The sequence below is a fragment of the Silurus aristotelis genome (assembly GCF_946808225.1).
Source record: "Silurus aristotelis genome assembly, chromosome: 1".
Lineage (NCBI taxonomy): Eukaryota > Metazoa > Chordata > Actinopteri > Siluriformes > Siluridae > Silurus > Silurus aristotelis.
In genome coordinates, this window is record NC_139574.1 from 32,239,708 (window position 1) to 32,257,730 (window position 18,023).

General features: G+C 37.3%; 1 protein-coding gene and 1 long non-coding RNA gene across 2 annotated transcripts; both read right to left on the minus strand.

Moving 5' to 3' along the window:
• Window positions 1-4,836: 4,836 nt before the first annotated feature.
• Window positions 4,837-5,801, minus strand: LOC310725799. Its single transcript, XR_014533505.1, has 2 exons — window positions 5,704-5,801; window positions 4,837-5,642 (listed from the first exon to the last, which is right to left on the minus strand). It is a non-coding gene; the product is annotated as an uncharacterized lncRNA (long non-coding RNA).
• A 4,674-nt stretch (window positions 5,802-10,475) lies between these two features.
• LOC310730537 (cell adhesion molecule CEACAM8-like) lies at window positions 10,476-17,696 on the minus strand. Its single transcript, XM_083549557.1, is given in 12 exon segments — window positions 10,476-10,593; window positions 11,556-11,628; window positions 11,744-11,819; window positions 12,457-12,479; window positions 13,350-13,387; window positions 13,809-13,926; window positions 15,051-15,126; window positions 15,158-15,339; window positions 15,471-15,749; window positions 16,787-16,937; window positions 16,939-17,099; window positions 17,374-17,696. Coding segments are annotated over 11 exon segments (1,197 nt in total). The 5' UTR covers window positions 17,423-17,696; the 3' UTR covers window positions 10,476-10,593; window positions 11,556-11,584.
• Between the last annotated feature and the right edge of the window lie 327 nt (window positions 17,697-18,023).

Below are 18,023 nucleotides of genomic sequence, written 5' to 3' on the forward strand. Positions count from 1 at the left end.
GTTGGAATAAAGGGAACAGCTCTCTCTTGGCTCAGGTCTTATTTGACTGATCGCTATCAGTTTGTTGATGTAAATGGTGAGTTCTCCACACTCTATGAGGTAAAGTTTGGTGTTCCTCAAGGATCTGTCTTAGGCCAACTGCTTTCTCTTTATATATACTGCCTCTTGGTGAAATCATTTATAAACATGGGATTCGCTTCCATTGCTATGCTGATGACACACAGCTGTATATTTCAGCAAAGCCAGATGAGCAAGATCATCTTAACAATGTTGAGAAGTGTGTAAAGGACATTAGACAGTGGATGCCTAATAACTTTCTTCTGCTCAACTCAGATAAGACGCCAGTACTTTTACTAGGACCACATGCAGCTAGAAGTAAACTTTCCGATTACGTAGCATCTCTGGATGGTGTTTCTGTTTCAGCGTGTACGGCTGTCAAAGACCTTGGTGTGATTATTGACCCTAGTCTTACCTTTGAGTCTCAAGTGAATAATATTACCAGGATCGCCTTCTTTCACCTTAGAAATTTTGCTAAAATTTGAAATATGATGTCGTTACAGGATGCAGAAAAACTAGTTCATGCTTTTATTACTTCTAGATTAGACTACTGTAACGCTTTACTGTCTGGGTGTGCGAGTAAGTGCATAAATAAGCTTCAGTTAGTTCAGAACACAGCAGCAAGAGTCCTCGCTAGATCTAAGAAATATGACCACATCACCCCTGTTTTAATCAATCTACACTGGCTCCCAATTAAATCTCGCATTGATTATAAAATACTACTACTGACGTATAAAGCACTTAACGGTCTCGCACCGCAGTATCTGAGTGAACTTCTGTACCAGTATGATCCTCCACGCCTACTTAGATCAAAAGGTGCTGGCTATCTGTTGGTTCCTCAAATAATGAAGACTACAGCAGGGGGCAGATCTTTCTCTTATAAAGCCCCACAGTTATGGAACAGCCTTCCAACCAGTGTTCGGGACTCAGACACAGTCTCAGTGTTCAAGTTGAGGTTGAAAACTTATTTATTTAGTCGAACCTTTCATCAGTAGATTTTTCTTAGGTAAAGGCTCAGATTTGGAGGGAGCATGGATATGGAGTGTTTGGTGAACTGGTATATTTGTATGCTGTCGTCCCCTCACATTCACACGTTCACTCGGGTTTGTTGACGGTGGTGTGGTGGGTCGTCTCTTATCCCAGAGATCCCTCATGTCTGTGTTACCTTCTGGTTCTCCCTTTTAGTTATGCTGCCATAGCGAGTCTTGCCGGAGTCCAAACTGCACAGTGACATTAACTTTCATACACCAATAGGGACACTTAATAATCCATATCCTTCTCTTCCCATCACCCTCTTCTCTCTCTCTCTCTCTCTCTCTCTCTCTCTTGGTCGAGGTAAACATGCTCCTGAGGCTCCAGTGACCACTGTTCCTGCCCCTCTCCCCTCCGTGGATCTTCACACTTCTGTGCAGCTTGGGACGGTCTCTCATCAACACCTTGGGTGGTTCCATGTAATTCCGGAGTAGAACGGGTGCTTTGAGGATGGATTGGACTGTAGTTGGTGTCGGCGGTCTGCTGCACTGACTCGGGAGTGCAGTTTGCTTCTGATCGTCATCACTGTCCCCCGCAGCATTGTATACCTGCTTCAAATGGACATTTGGTGCAACTCAGATGAGGATGGGTTCCCTCTTGAGTCTGGTTCCTCTCAAGGTTTCTTCCTTATGCCATCTCGGGAAGTTTTTCCTTGCCACAGTTGCTCATCAGGGACAAACATACTTACAAAGAACATATTTACGTTTAATCACCACATTATATGTGTAAAGCTGCTTTGAGACAATGTTCATTGTTAAAAGCGCTATACAAATAAAAATTAATTGAATTGAATTGAATTGAATATCCAACAATTGTGTCAAGATTATACTCACAATGTTACTAAGGAAATATCTAACTCAATGGAAAAACAAAAAAATTAAATAGAGCACTTATTTAGTACATCAATGAAGAAATGAAGATCAACTTTTATCTTAAAATCCAAGTAAGCTGCGTCAACAACGCTTTGGGAATGTCTTCCGTGTGTCCACGCTCTGAATCGTGTGAAATCTGTCCAACAGAAAGGCGCAACATCACCGGTGGGGTGACATCCTAACCAGGAAGCTACATGTGTGTTTTCTGCAAAATAATGGGTTTTTTTTTAATGCCTTAGTTATTTTGTGGAAAAGGTGTTCTGGTAGTATGGTAAAGACAGAACAAAAACTCCTTTAACTGTTGAGCAGTAAAGATGACATTATTTTAGAATTGTTCAATTGTTTATAAATTGTTCTCTAATTTTGATCACCAGTATATATATATATATATATATATATATATATATATATATATATATATATATATATATATATATATATATACACTGATGCCAATCCTGTATTAGCTTGGCCAGACGAGAAGCGGAAGCAGCGTAAGCTGGACGAGCGCTTTCTGCGCCCTGCCTCTACGCCGAGGTCTGCCTTTTTTTTCCTGCATCTGCTCACTGAGGTTTCCAGGTCCTGGAACAGAACCTGTTTTTTTTTTTTACTACGTGCTCTCATTTGCCATATTTGTTTTTTTACCACCAAGATGTTGTTTTTTAAAGCGAAACTTATTCGGAAACATATACAAACAATACACCTGCGGAAGTATTGTAATGCAAACAAAAGAATAACCATATAAATTACAACACTACTGTTTCATTGGACCAAAAATGCTTTACGTCATAATGTTTATGTTTACGCCAAATAAACCGGGATTTGCAGCAGTGGATGCGTTTGTGACCCGTTATTACAATTGTCATGATATGAGAATTGTCTGCCAATTACCAGGCTGATCATGTGTTGTAGGGATTGGGGTGGGGCAAGTGCAGAAATAAAGAACATGTCTGACATTTTGGTTATCTGTGCTGTTGTCTGCTACAATAATCGATATTAAAACATGGTGTCAGAGGTAAACTGAAAAAACAAAAAAAAAACAAATAGAAGGTCTCAAACCACCTGCGGGACTTGATCTGTCAAACGGTAATCTGTCGGAGAACTGGAGAAGATTTCGGCAGAGATTTGAACTGTATCTTTTTGCAGCAGGATGCGCTAGCAAGCCAGCTAAGGTACAGTCCTCTCTATTTCTTCACGTTGCCGGCGAGGAAGCGCTAGAAGTGTACAATACATTCACTTTCGATGATGCCGATGGCCAGCATAAACTAGACATAATAATGGAGAAATTTGAGGACTACTGTAACCCTAAGAAGAATATAACTTACGAGATGTACGAGGTTTTTCACGTGTGTGCAAGGGGAAACGTCCATTAGCCAGTATGTTACTGAGCTAAAGTTAAGAGCGAAGTCATGCGAGTTAGGACAATTGCAAGAATCCCTTATCAGAGACAGCGTTGTCTGTGGGATCACATCAGATGCAATGAGAGAAAGACACCTTAGAGAAGTTGACATTACTCTTGAAAAAGCTATCCAAATATGCATTGCGTCGGAAACGACAAAAGCCCAGATTCTGCAGATGCATGACGAGGAGCGTAATGCGCAAACCTCTGCACGTGAGACCAAGCATGTAGATGCAGTAAAACACAAGCAGACATGCAGTAATGCACAGAAAAATAAAAACAAAATAAAAAGACAAAGCAAGCAAGTTTAAGTGTAACAGGTGTGGAGCTGAGCATGCTTCAAGCAACTGTCCTGCATACTGCAAACAGTGCAAGAACTGTGAAAAAATTAATCACTTTGCTAAAATGTGCAGATCGAAAAAAGTGCACATGGTTAATTAAGATGACGTCACAGATCAGCGACCTAGTTTGTTCGTGGGTATGGTTCTAACACAGCCACAGACGGATGAATGGACAGCTGAATTGAAAATAGCTAAATATAAACTGGACACTGGAGCTCAAGCCAATGTAATTCCTTACAGCTTGGTGCAAAGACTTGGTAAAAAGAACGCTCTTAGACTCACTAATGTAAAGCTGTTTACATATACAGGAGACAAAATACCTGTGAAAGGAAAGTGTAATTTGGCAGTAAAATATAATGACAAAACATATGTAGTGGAATTCATTGTGGTAACAACAGATGCTAAACCAATCCTGGGAATTCATGCATGTGAAGAAATAAGGCTCATCAAGAGAGTGATGACATTGGACAAAGGTGACAAAATGGACATTTTCAAGGAATATGCGGATGTTTTTGAAGGCATGGGTTGCCTAGAGGGAGAACACACAATACGAATAGACGACACTGTGTTTCCAAAAGTACATCCACCTAGGAAAATTCCTGTCACTCTGAGAGAAAAACTAAAAACAGAATTAAATAGAATGGAAAAAATGAACGTGATAAGAAGGATTGAAGAGCCAACGCAGTGGGTGAACCCTTTTGTAATTGTTGAGAAGTCTAACGGGAAATTGAGAATCTGTTTAGACCCCCGTGATCTCAATACAGCAGTGATGAGGGAACATTACCAGCTACCAACAGTAGATGAAATAACTTGCAGGCTCGCCAAAGCCAAATACTTTACAGTGCTGGATGCAAGCACAGGTTTTTGGCAACTCAAGCTAGATGATGCCAGCTCTCGCCTTTGTACCTTAACACTCCCTATGGCCGCTACAGGTTCCTCCGTCTACCCTTTGGTGTCAACTCAGCACCGGAAGTGTTCCATAGGACGATGAAACAGCTGTTTGAAGAAATTTAGGTGTTGAAACCTACATTGATGACATACTGATCTGGGCTGAGACAAAGGAACAGCACGACCACAGACTGAGGCAAGTGTTAGAGAGAGCAAGAGAGAAAAATTTCAGATTGAATAAAGAAAAATGTAAAGTAGGTTTGGAAGAAATCAAATACCTAGGTCACATCCTCACAAAAGATGGATTGAAACTGGATCAAAGTAAAGTTGAGGCTGTCAGAAATATGCCCACACCTGAATGCAAGAAGGATGCTGAACGATTCCTAGGCATGGTCACTTTCCTCGCAAAGTTCATTCCAAATTTGTCACAACACACTGAACCATTGCGCAGGATTACCAGAAATGATGTCACCTGGCAGTGGCAGGATGAACAGCAGAATGCCTTCAACAACCTAAAAAACACTTCTGACTGAAACACCCATACTCAGGTACTATGATGTGAGGTTACCAGTAACGGTCTCTGTTGATGCGTCGAAAAGAGGACTAGGGGCTGTGCTACTTCAAAAAGACCAGCCAGTAGCTTATGCTTCACGCGCATTGAATGAAACTAAACAGCGCTACGCACAAATTGAGAAAGAAATGTTGGCAGTTGTGTTTGGAATGGAGCGCTTTCACCAATTTGTGTATGGACGAAGTGTAATGGTAGACCATAAACCATTGGAACCAAATATGAAAAAGCCCCTAAGCAGTGCTCCAGCTAGAGTACAGAGATTGTTAATGAGACTACAAAAGTATCAAGTAATGGTGCAGTACAAACCAGGTAAGGAACTGCTAGTTGCTGATGCATTATCCAGAGCATACTTACCAGAAACTAATTTACTTGATAAAGAAACAGAAGCCCAAGTGCACATGTTGATGTCAAACCTGCCTGTATCAAATGCAAAATTCCAGGAATTCCAGAAGGAAACTGAAAAAGATGTAACTCTAAAAAAACTTGCAGAGACAGCGTTCAACGGATGGCCGGATAGCAGGAGCCAAGCTGCAAAGGAAATACAGATGTATTGGAACTTCAGAGAAGAAATCATAGTCGTGGATGGAATTGTCTTTAAAGGAGCACAACTCATTGTTCCAGCAACCATGAGAGCAGAAATGCTAAAAAGAATTCATGAGAGTCACTTAGGGATAGAGAGCTGTAGGCGGAGAGAGAGAGATGTGCTCTTCTGGCCTGGGATGTCTCAGAGTATAACAAAGATGATAAACAACTGTGAGGTGTGCAGCACATACCAAAAACAGCAAACCAAAGAGCCATTACAACCACACAGTGTTCCTGAAAGGCCCTGGCAGAAGATAGGTGTTGACTTATTCACTTTTGACCAGCAGGAGTACTTACTTTTAGTGGATTATTATTCCAAGTTCGTTGAAGTAGAGTGGTTGAGGTCAGATACAAGAAGTGCTACAGTCATTACCCATTTAAAGTCCCAATTTGCCAGACACGGAATTCCTAAAACATTCATTTCAGATAATGGGCCGCAGTTCAGCTCTAAAGAATTTCAAGCGTTCACAAAAGAATGGGAGTTTAGTCATAAGACATCAAGCCCACACCACGCACAATCAAATGGAATGGCTGAAAGAGCTGTACAGACTGTCAAGCTCATGCTTAAGAAAGCTAAATCTAAAAGGAAAGATCCATATCTCTTTTTACTGAATTTGAGGAGCACCCCCATAGAGGATATAGGTGCATCACCAGCTCAACTACTGATGGGTCAACGAGTGAGAACTAGACTTCCAATTACATCTCAGTTGTTGAGACCGCAAACAGTGACCACTGCAGTACAGCAACTGCTGTAGAGGAGGCAAAGGAAGCAAAAAGAATACTTTGACCACGGATCCAAAGCACTTCCAAGACTCAACATTGGTGAAAACATCAGGATATGGCAGGATGGCACTTGGAATCCAGCTCAGGTAACAGCACTCGCTGAAGAGCCGAGATCCTATGTTGTCCGGACGCCAGATGGACAGGTGTACAGAAGGAACAGAAAGTTTCTAATGCAACCAAAAGAACAGAGTCACAAGACATCCAAAGACTTAGACCAACAAACTGTTAACGGGCAGAGTATAACTAATGACACACAGGAAGAACATGACCGGAGCACTCAAAACCAAAAACCGGAAAGAGATCTAAAGTCTCCAAGTTTCCCTGTTAAGACGGCAAGTGGTCGAGTTGTCACAAAGCCACAGCGGCTGATTGAGGAGTAGCTGTATAGAATATTCCTGGTCTATGTTTATAGTGGTTCATGTTAATGTCACAAAAAAAAAAAAAAAAAAAAAAAGAAAAAATTATAAGCAAAGTGGCCTGTTAAAATGTACTGTAATTTCATGCTGGTATGACGTTTTGTTTAGAGTAATAATCTTTACACAGTACTGTCATAGGTTTGTTGTTAATGTTGGTGTTCAATGAGAAAAAAAAAAAAGGGGGGGATGTCATGATATGAGAATTGTCTGCTAATTACCAGCCTGATACACTATCATGTGTTGTAGGGATTGGGGTGGGGCGAGTGCAGAAATAAAGAACATGTCTGACATTTTGGTTATCTGTGCGGTTGTCTGCTACAATAATCGATATTAAAACAACAATCATAGTGTAAGTACTGCATTTTTTTATGCATGTTTTTGGTGTGTACTACTTACACAAATTCAGCCAATACATTCATTTTACATTTTCGGTTGAAAAACAGTGATCTAAAAACGATGCATGAGGCTTAGACCTTTAGAATGATTTATAGTTTGCCATGGTTACTCTTCTCCCTTTTTATTTAATCTATTGTTAAACATTAACACCTCTGAACAATGGGATATCGACCGCGCTGGCACAACACTGAAGGGTAAGGGGTTGGCTGTGTCCAGTGCAAGCACTTACACATACATCCACAGAACGAAGCTGTGGAGAAAGTCAAAGCAGCTGTTTGTCTGCTACGGTCCCTGCGAACAAGCAGACCCTCAACAGGTCGATTGTGGATGCCATCTCATCCTCTTATGAGTCCTCTGGTCTCCCTGCACATTTCAGGGTCAGAGCTCACTCCACTAGGGGGTTTGGCCGCCTCTAAGGCCTGGTCCTCTGGAGCTTCTCTCCAAGACATTTGTAACGCGAGGGCTGGTCCAACCTGATGACCTTTGTCAGGTTTTATAGCCTTGACCTTAGAGCCATTCCTGGCTCCTCTGTCCTCCGGCCTAGCTGTGCCTATCCACACTAGGCAGGGACTGGTCAGTCTGGCCTGATTGGACAGTCGTTCCCAAAGATTTGTTGACGCAGCTCATGTATGCTTTCTTTATTTACAAAACCACAGCGTATTGTTGTTATTATACGTGTATAAATATAAAAGAACACCCTTTATAAATTCGAATTATGTATTGCTCTTATCTGTACAATAAAAAAAGACAGACTAATTTAAATTCATTTGGGGCATTTGTCGACCCCAGAGGATTAATTGTGTCATGGTGGATTTTGGTGCTTGATTTGAGACTTGCTGCATCAGTAAAACAAATGTTTAGTGATTAAAAAATATTTTTCGGTGGACATTATTTTATTTTTTTATATATCTGAGTAAAGAATGTACGTAACAAACACGTTAACCCCAGACGTTTTGTTGCCTTCTGCCTCCTCATTGTAAACTTCGTAAACTAGTCCACGTCTGTGGTGTGTAAAAGCCAGAAAATAATACACTAGTGGTAGATTGAAAAAGCAGCCAACAACAAGAAATTGGTTGATAGGCTGAAAACGGCGTGCAATGAAAAGAAAAAATATTGTTATTTCACCGAATAGATTTAAACTAAAGTATAGGGTCTGGTTTGAAAACGTAAGAAGTAGAAAGTACAGATATTTGTGTGAAAAAAATTTAATGAGTAAAAGTAAAATGTTAAAATATAAATGAAGTACTGGTACCAGAAAAATCTACTTAAGTACTTTTTTTGTTTACATTATTCTGAAGGAGGCTACACTGTAATTACTCCCTATATTCTTCTTTCTTAATTCAGTGCTCACCTGTACATGTCAGCAAAAGCAGAATGCAGCACATAGGGTGTAAATCCATCAGGAGAAATCTGGAACCTTACCAATGATCCACAAAAAGCGACTTGTACTGATAAATCACTCGATGTAACCCGAAATAAACCGAATACAGCTGCTTGAACTCGAGCTGGAAAGCAGGTCTGTAACCAGTGTGAACAGGGACACGCAGGAGTGATCAGCCTATAGGAAAACTATCAGAGTTTAATCCTCCACCGGTTTCTCCAACACATTCACCTTCCGCCTTTTACAACCTTTTACAGTCAGGTGATGAGTTTCACAGCCACTGACTTGTCAACAACATATCCAGATATAATAATACTTTTTTTTTTCTTTTTACTATATTTAACTTCATACAATCAATAATAAACAACAATAATTATCTCCACAAGCTATACAAATCTTCATGCTAGCGCCTAATTTTTAAAAACAGTTTTAATTAACCATGCGATTAACAGGAAAAATAATTATATGTGAGTAGGATGATGTGGACAGTACATTACCATGTTATCTCATGTTAAATAAAACAACAAAGCTCAAATAGCAGCCCAACTACACTGTTTTTGTAAACATGGACAATAAAATATTTTCATACTTCCTTCTTCTGCTTCCTTTAGGGGGCGCCACAGCGAATCATCCGTCTCCATACCCCCCTGTCCTCTACATCTGCCTCTTTCAACCCAACTACCTTCATGTCTTCCTTCACCACATCCATAAACCTCCTCTTTGGCCTTCCTCTTTTCCTCCTTCCTGGTGGCTCCATCCTCAGCATTCTCCTACCGATATACCCCATGTCCCTCCTCTGCACATGTCCAAACCATCTCAATCTCACCTCCCTCACCTTGTCTCCAAAATGTCCTACATGTGCTGTCCCTCTAATAAACTCATTTCTAATCCTGTCCATCCTCGTAACTCCCAACGAAAACCTTAACATCTTCAGCTCTGCTACCTCCAGCTCCACCTCCTGTCTTTTACTCAATGCCACTGTCTCTAAACCATACAACATCTCAGGTCTCACCACAGTCCTATAAACTTTCAATTCCACTCTTGCAGATACCCTTCTATCACAAATTAGAATAAAACTATAAACTGCTTAATTTAATTTATTGGTTAGGATGTGATTTTCCAGTCATTAACATTCCTTTAGTTAGACAAGTTCATGTAACCTGTTTTTTTTGTTGTTGTTGTTTTTTAATAAAAGGTTTAATAGAAAGAAAAGTGTTAAGAAAGTAAATGATTGATTAGTGCATTGCTTTATTTCTTGCATGTTGATGCTGCATAACCATGACAAACTCTTCTTGTGTAGCTACAAGAGTATCTGTAATGATTTCTAATCAAATTATGATTTGCAACTAAAATTAAGTTGCAAATAAAACATTGTTTTTCAACCCTATAACTTTTCATACAAGTAAAAAATAAATAGAAATTAAAACAAAGTTTTTATTCTTTGTTAAATAAAGTAAAAAAAGCACAATGAAAAGCAGGTTAATCCGTAACCTTTTATAAAATAAGAATCTTTACATCATAGGCATTGAAGGCCTTTTGGATAAACAATATTAACAGTATAGAACAGACTACACTTAAATGTGATCATATATTTTAAATATAAATGTATAAATGTTATGTTTGTTGTCTGATAAGAAATACAAGAAAAAAATATTCCTCTATGGATTTGCTTAAGAAATTGTTCAGTATAAACAATTAAAGGAGATTTAATGCAGAAACAAGAAAAGTCAATTAGAACTGTTGAACTATAAACTCGTTTATATCACATCACCTAAGCAATGTACTTTAGTCCACATTTAATCAATGATTCATAGAATAACTTAATCGTCCTCATTTCAGAGAAGGTGACGTCTCTCCTCTGGAAGACTTTAATCCCTAGAAGAAATAAAAAGCAGCATACTGATGACAGTTATGTTTTTCTTTTTACATTAAGTTCACATGAGCATGTCCACATAACCATTGCAGCAAATGTGTTGACAACTGAATTATAATTTTAGGAATCAAAGTTAATATAAAAAATATAATCATTTATTATGAAGTGATTTATCAGTGCTGCTTGTCCACAGGTTATAACAATGTGTATATGAAGTTAGCTGCACACTGATTTGAAATTCTGAATCTACACAAATTGTGTTGATAGTTACAAAACATCTGAGATCAAAAGAGCCAATGGATTTTCTTTCTGAAAAGTACCAGAAACACTTACTGACGAGGAATTAGAGAAGACCAAGAGCACTGAACACTAAACCTTAATGACTATTAATTTGAAAAGCTACACGGATATAAATAATACATCAATATTTAAACATTACTTTACATTTCAAAATGTCTGGATTACTTGAAAATTTGCCAAGAAGTGGCAACATGTTTTTCTCAGATGGGTCACTGTGGATAATAAATAATATGACAGCCAAATCCCAATAAAAACCAGCAGGATGAACAAAAACAGTGGCTATTAAGCAAAACTACATTAATGATGAGTATGGTGCTAATATGGGCATATTTCTGAACTTTAAGAAATAGCTGACGGAACCTGAATGCCATTTCTTGACTATTAATAAAATTAAGTGGAGTGCCTATATTTACATATAACAACACAGGAGCATTTTAATGATTGTATTACTCCAGTTTTCTTTGTTTGATACCTTAAACTCCAATTTGAGCAAAAGTTCATTACAATGAAATCTTATTTTTGTATAACTGTATTAGAGTTACTATACTTACTTACTCAGCATGCTCGTGTCATACTGCATTCATTCTGTGTTTGTATTTTTAAGCTAGTTAGATACACTGATGAAAATATTCTAGTCTTAAATAAATGAAGTAAAGCCACTTACCCCATTATCCAAAAAGAGCTTAGCGAGTCCTAACTATGCACAGATTTCTGCTCATGCAAGACATTTTCATATACTCCACCCTAAATATTCAGCAATAAATACATACAGTTCAATACAATGTACTTGAAATCAGAATACATACAGGCTGGAAGAAAATTAATAAAGAATTATAAAGAAATTAAATAGACTGCTGACCCCATCAGGCTGAGATCCTCCTGTATGAACTCCACTCTGATTATTTGGGAAATTTACATAGTACTCATCCTAACAATAATAATTAAAAAAACGAATACAGTTAGGACATACATTTTATAAACTGCACCTGAAACAATGAACAATATTATAAAAACTGATCATCTGACTTGATTATGCCTAAAGCCACAGGACTAAATCTCCCATCAGCTACTGCACCTCACCATTGCATGTGATTGTTTTACTGTACGTCACATTCAGTAATTTGCTCTTATTTAACCTCACCTGTCACAGCACTCTTTAAATCATGTTGGTTTTAAATGCTGTTCTTTAAGTCTTGTTCCAGGTTATAGTTTTCATGTTTATGTTTTATTATTTTGTGTCTTGTTTAGTTGTGTGTATGCTCATTTTTGTTTTGTTTATTTGCATTGTTCCTTTTATCACCTTACATGATAGAACGGCAAACAGTACAGCGTAAAGTAAAGCCATATACAAGTGCTAGTAAACAAAGAAAGATGTTTAGATTCGAAGACCATGTGACTGATCATGTGACTGATGGGAAATGCAGTCTGTAATCCTGACACACTGACTTGTCTAAGGCTTCTGCATGCTGTAGGGTGTAAGTTAAATGCAGCTGGGGAGGTTTAAATTATATAATTTACTGTAGCAATAGTGCAGAATCAACATTTAAGCACATAAAAGCACTTACTTGTTCATATTCATTAACTGTAGCTGTATAAAAAAGATTTAAAAAAATAGAATATGTATTGAAAATTGCTGTTCAGCACAGAACTATAAAGTCATGCTTTTGTAATAGATGTAGTATGCACTATTGTCTTGCTCAAATATAGTCTGGAGGACATGATGTACATGATTTCCTAAAATAAATAAAAAATGTAAATTCGTGTGACCACAGAACAGTTTTCCACTTTGCATCAGTACATTTTAAATGAGCTTTGGCATAAAGAGCGTGACGGCATTTCTGGCCGCATGCCACCTTCTTAGCATGATAAAGATTTGTGGATGACATGGCAAACTGTGCTTACAGACATTGATTTTTGGAATTGTTAATGAGCCCATGCAGTGTTTTCTATTACAGAAGCATGACTGTTTTAAATGCAGTGCTGCCTGAGGGCCCGAAGATCACAGTCATCCAATATTGATTTTTGCTTTTGTCCCTTGTGGACAGAGCTGTGTCCAGATTCTATGAATATTTTGATCCATTATGCAACTGTTTTGCAATTTTATGTTGAGGAACATTATTCTGAAATTGTTCTACAATTTGTAAACACAGTCTTTCACAGATTGGTGAAGCTTTGCCTATCTTTATTTCGGAGAGACCCTAATTCTCGAATATATACTATTTATACCTAATCATCTTACTGATCTGTTCTTAATTAACCTACTGGATTTATAAGATTTGTAAATCATTCCATTCTGTTTTTTTACACAGTGTCCCAACTTTTTGGAATTGGGGTTGGACATTAGTCAAGAATAATGAAGTTGCACAATTTTTCACATCATAATTATGCCATCAGTGTATTTTGGCATTAGCTACATGTCTGGTCTTTAAAATCCAGCACATATGATCTTCAGACGTACCTGTATTCTGTGTATTTCCTTTAGAGATTGTTCTTGGCCTAGAAATCGTAGACCAAATAATACAGTCATGTACTGCACAATAAAAAGCAATCATGTGGATTTAGGCAAGGAGGTATTGATTTTAATTTCAAATTTTTGCTCACTCCCATCAAAAAGCATTTTAAATGTTAGTAGTACAACAAAAAGCCCAGAGGTTTTAGATTTCTTCTTCTTTTTTTTTTTCTTTTTTTTTTTTGCAAAAAGGAGAAATATCTGCCTTGTTTTTTCTTAGTTTTTTTTGTTTTGTAGCCTAGTTGAGGGTGAAGGGACTTGCTCAAGGGCCCAGCAGTGGCAGCTTGAGATTTGAATGCGTGACACACTAGCTAAACTAAAAACTAGAAAAATAAAACACACACTGTAACAGCACATATACAGTATGCAGAACCATGTGGATTTGTAAATGAGAATGTAGTTACTTACAATTTCTTTGCTTTTGTGCAGTAGAAAACCAAACCAGCAAATCCAGCAACACCTAATAAAACCCCGATAACAATGCCAGTTATAGCTCCTGCAGACAGTGACTCTGCACCTCCAGCTGCTTAAAAAAAAAGTATTAATCAGAAAATTGTTTAAGAAACATTTTACAATGTTACACTGTTAAATTGCAAGACATGAAAACCTCAATGAAGCATAATTCTTTAATAAAACCACAAAATTGTTACTTTCATATGTGTATATACACACGTTTATATATATATATATATATACTGAAAAATTTGTAAATGCAACACTACTTATAATCTTATACTCCAGTACTCATGTTAGTTCTCACTCTCCAGTGTTCTGTACTGTTGAAGATTTGTGTTCACACTCTTGATGTCACCAAAATGAGGATGGGTTCCCCTTTTGAGTCTGGTTCCTTTCAAGATTTCTTCCTCATTACATCTAAGAGAGTTTTTCCTTGCCACAGTCGCCATGGCTGCTCATCAGGGATAAATGCACACCATTTACCTTAACTGTTGAGTTCTGTAAGGCTGCTTTTAGACAATGTCTGTTGTGAAAAGCGCTATACAAATAAACTTGACTTGACTATTGTTTTTGCCCCCATTTTTCAGGAGCTGAACTCAAAGATCTATGACTTTTTCTATGTACACAAAAGGCCTACAGCATTATTTAATCTTAATAAATATTGCACAGGTGTGCTTTAGGGTGGCCACAATAAAAGGCCACTCTAAAATGGAAACCAATCAGTATCTGGTGTGACCCCATTTACCTCAAGTGTTTTGCGCTTTGGCCAGCCTATGTATGTGTATGTATGTGTGTGTGTGTATATATATATATATATATATATATATATATATATATATATATATATATATATATATATATATATATATATATCAAAATGTATCTTAATAATGTCAATACATTTATCCAGTCATGGAAGAAATACAATTTAAATAAAGAATTAGCTTCCATGGATCTAAACAACTTGCATTGAAATTGTTTATGCATTAAAATTATTTGTTGATAAACTTCCTTTTATTTTTTAAACAAATTATAGAGTCGATCTGGAAAACATTACTATTTATTATTTAATATTTATTTTATTATTTATTTATTATGCTGGTTGTACTTCCATTGATAAACATTTACCACATTTCATTCACAAAAATTATTATTTATGTTGAATATGAATCCAATAATTAAACTATACCCCACCTAGTACAGTGATGCTGATAGGATGAGAAGTGGAATATCTCAGGGTCTGTGTGTTATTGGCGATACAGGTATAACTGCCTCTGGTATAACTGCCTCTATACACTCTGATTGCTCTGAATGTTGTTCATTTTGAGCTCGTGTCCCATTTGACCAAGTGCTGATCCATTCACAGCCCACTGAAACTCAGCAACAGGGCTGGACTCAGCTGAGCAGGTCAGTATGACGTTAGACCCAGCTCTGTAAATGGGTCCCACTGGATCTGCTTTAACAGCAACATTTTCTGGACCATCTGCAATTGAACGATTCATATCTGAAGTTTTTTAGAGCATCATGGTCTTCTAGATACCAGTTATATTATTCATATTTGTTGAAAAAACCTAAAAAAAAAATCAATAAGTTGCATGATATGAAATATCATACAGTGAATAGAGAGGCTCATTGGAGGACTTGTCGCTTGGCTGACAGTGTTGAATACTTTACAGTGGTATGGACCTGTGTCACCTCTGGTCACATTGGTGATGGTCAGACTGCTGTTGCTGTCTGTTAACTGAACTCGATCCCCTGCTGTTACCTCAGAGCTTCTGTTCAGCCACACAAATGTAAGAAAGGAGCCAGGCGCATAGCACCAGAGACTCACAGTGCTGTTGAATTCAACCAGTTCTGTTTGACTTGGTAATATGGTAACATTGGATGCTGGCACTGGGGGTTTAAAAGTATATGGAGCTCATGATCCATAATAGTAGGCATGAAAAGAAAAACAAAAAACAGGTGCACAAGGGACATGAATACACACAATAAAACTGAAGTGCTGTGAGCTCCAGTATAAAACACTTGTGACAGTGATCATTTTTGACAATGCACATGTATTTTTTTAATAGTTTATATATGCATGCATGTATTATTATATATGTAGATAAGCATTTCATTACATGTCGTACACTGAATGTGTATGTGACAAGTACATTTTTAATTTGAATAAGCTGTACTGTAAACCTGTGGCAGATGGTGGTTAATACATTAGGATCAAATTAAAAGTAATTAGAAGCAGTAATATTTGTATCATTTATTATTATTATTATTATAATAATTATTATTATTATTATTATTATTATTATTATTGTTATTAATATTATTTCCTCTGGCCTTTAGAACTTTTTCCACAAGACTTTTATTATTTATAATATTTTAAATGCAATTTTCAGTTTTTCCTAACAAATATGAACATGAAAACACTTCTACGTTCAGGTCAGCATTTGCAATGTCTGCTATTTTATCAGAAGGAAAAGTAAGCTAGAAAAATTATAATAATACATTTTAGAAATAGGAAATCAATGTTAATACTTAATGAATTTTATAATTAGTTTGCTTACAACATTTATTTTTTAAACCATTATTGTAGACTCTAATCAACTAACTGGCTCTAATTGACTGACTGGTAAAGATATATTTACGTTTTTAAACTCTATTACCAGCATTTTTACATTACAGGCCTGACTGAATATTGGAACTCATCTATTACTAAAATTTTTTCATTAAATCAAGATTAACAAATAATAGAGGGACTTTAGTAAACAGTTTTTTACATTTTAAACAAGGGAAGCCTCTGCTGTCGTCTTTAATGTACACAGGAGAGGAATTTATTTGTATTTACAGAATAAGGACGCAGATGAACCACTCTGTGAAAGATGAACTACTCTTTCTGAAAGGTTTCATAACAAAAGGTTTTGTAAACTCACCAAACACCTGCACTGATATCACACCTCTGAAAGCGTCTGTAACAGTCACTACTTCCAGAGCATATTGTCCAGAATCACTCTCATTCAGGCTTTTGAGAGTCAGAGCTAAAGTGCTGGTGTTCAGACTGGCTCTGTCAGTGTACGGTGGCTGTAATTCCTGAGGAAGTTTCAGTAAGAAATAGAGTTCCATTACAGAGCCATTTGGCGAGAAGACGTGAGGAATCAGGAATGCTGATTGGGGTAATCACCAGGTTCTCCCCAACTTTTATATCCATCCTCTCAGGTAATAACAGCTGCTGGCCAAAGGATACTCCTGTGTGAAGAAACAAATATGGCAACACAGAAACACAATAGTAAAACAAGTAACAAGAATTCATGCACACAAACATCAGTTTACTCTTTATTAATAATCTCTCTCTCTCTCTCTCTCTCTCTCTCTCTCTCTCTCTCTCTCTCTCTCTCGCAAAGTGTGGAAACAAATAGTACATGTAAATGTTTTTGTTAGTTTTCCCTCTACACATTATGCTGAATGAGGCTACACTGTATTTACTTTCTATATTCTTCTTCTTGCTCAGGTCAGTGCTCACCTGTACATGTCAGCAGAAGCAGAATGCAGAACACAGCTTGGAAATGCATCGTGAGAAATCCGGAGCTTTACCACTGATCCACAAAAAGCGACTTGTGCTGAATAATCACCCGATGTGAACCAAAATGCACCAAATACAGCTAATTAAACTCGAGTAACCAGCCTACAGGTAAACTATCAGAGTTGAATCCTCCACCGGTTTCTCCCAGACTGTCACATTCACCGTTCGCCTTTAAAAGCCTTTACAGTCACTGTTGATAAGTTTCACAAAATACTGCGGTTAAGTCAGCCGCACTTTTTTTTATGCGCGTCTAATCGTGCACTTACGGTATGGGTGGTGGGAGCGGTCAAAATAGATGTAAATACGCTTCAGTAGGGCTTTGCTGTTAGGAAAAGATAATAAAAAAAATGTTTTTTTTAATTATGTATTGCTACTTTTCATAAAAAAATATAATTAAAATAAAATGTGTAGTGACCCTGACTATCACTGAATTCATTTTCAGGTCTACTGTACTATTCAAAGGAAACATAAAAATCAGTGCATGTGAACACTCATAAAACATTATCTTTTATAGGTTTGCTCATTCTTTCAAATTATTCTTATTTAGAGCGTGGCTGTCAATTATTGTCGTAAAATTCAAGTAATTTTAC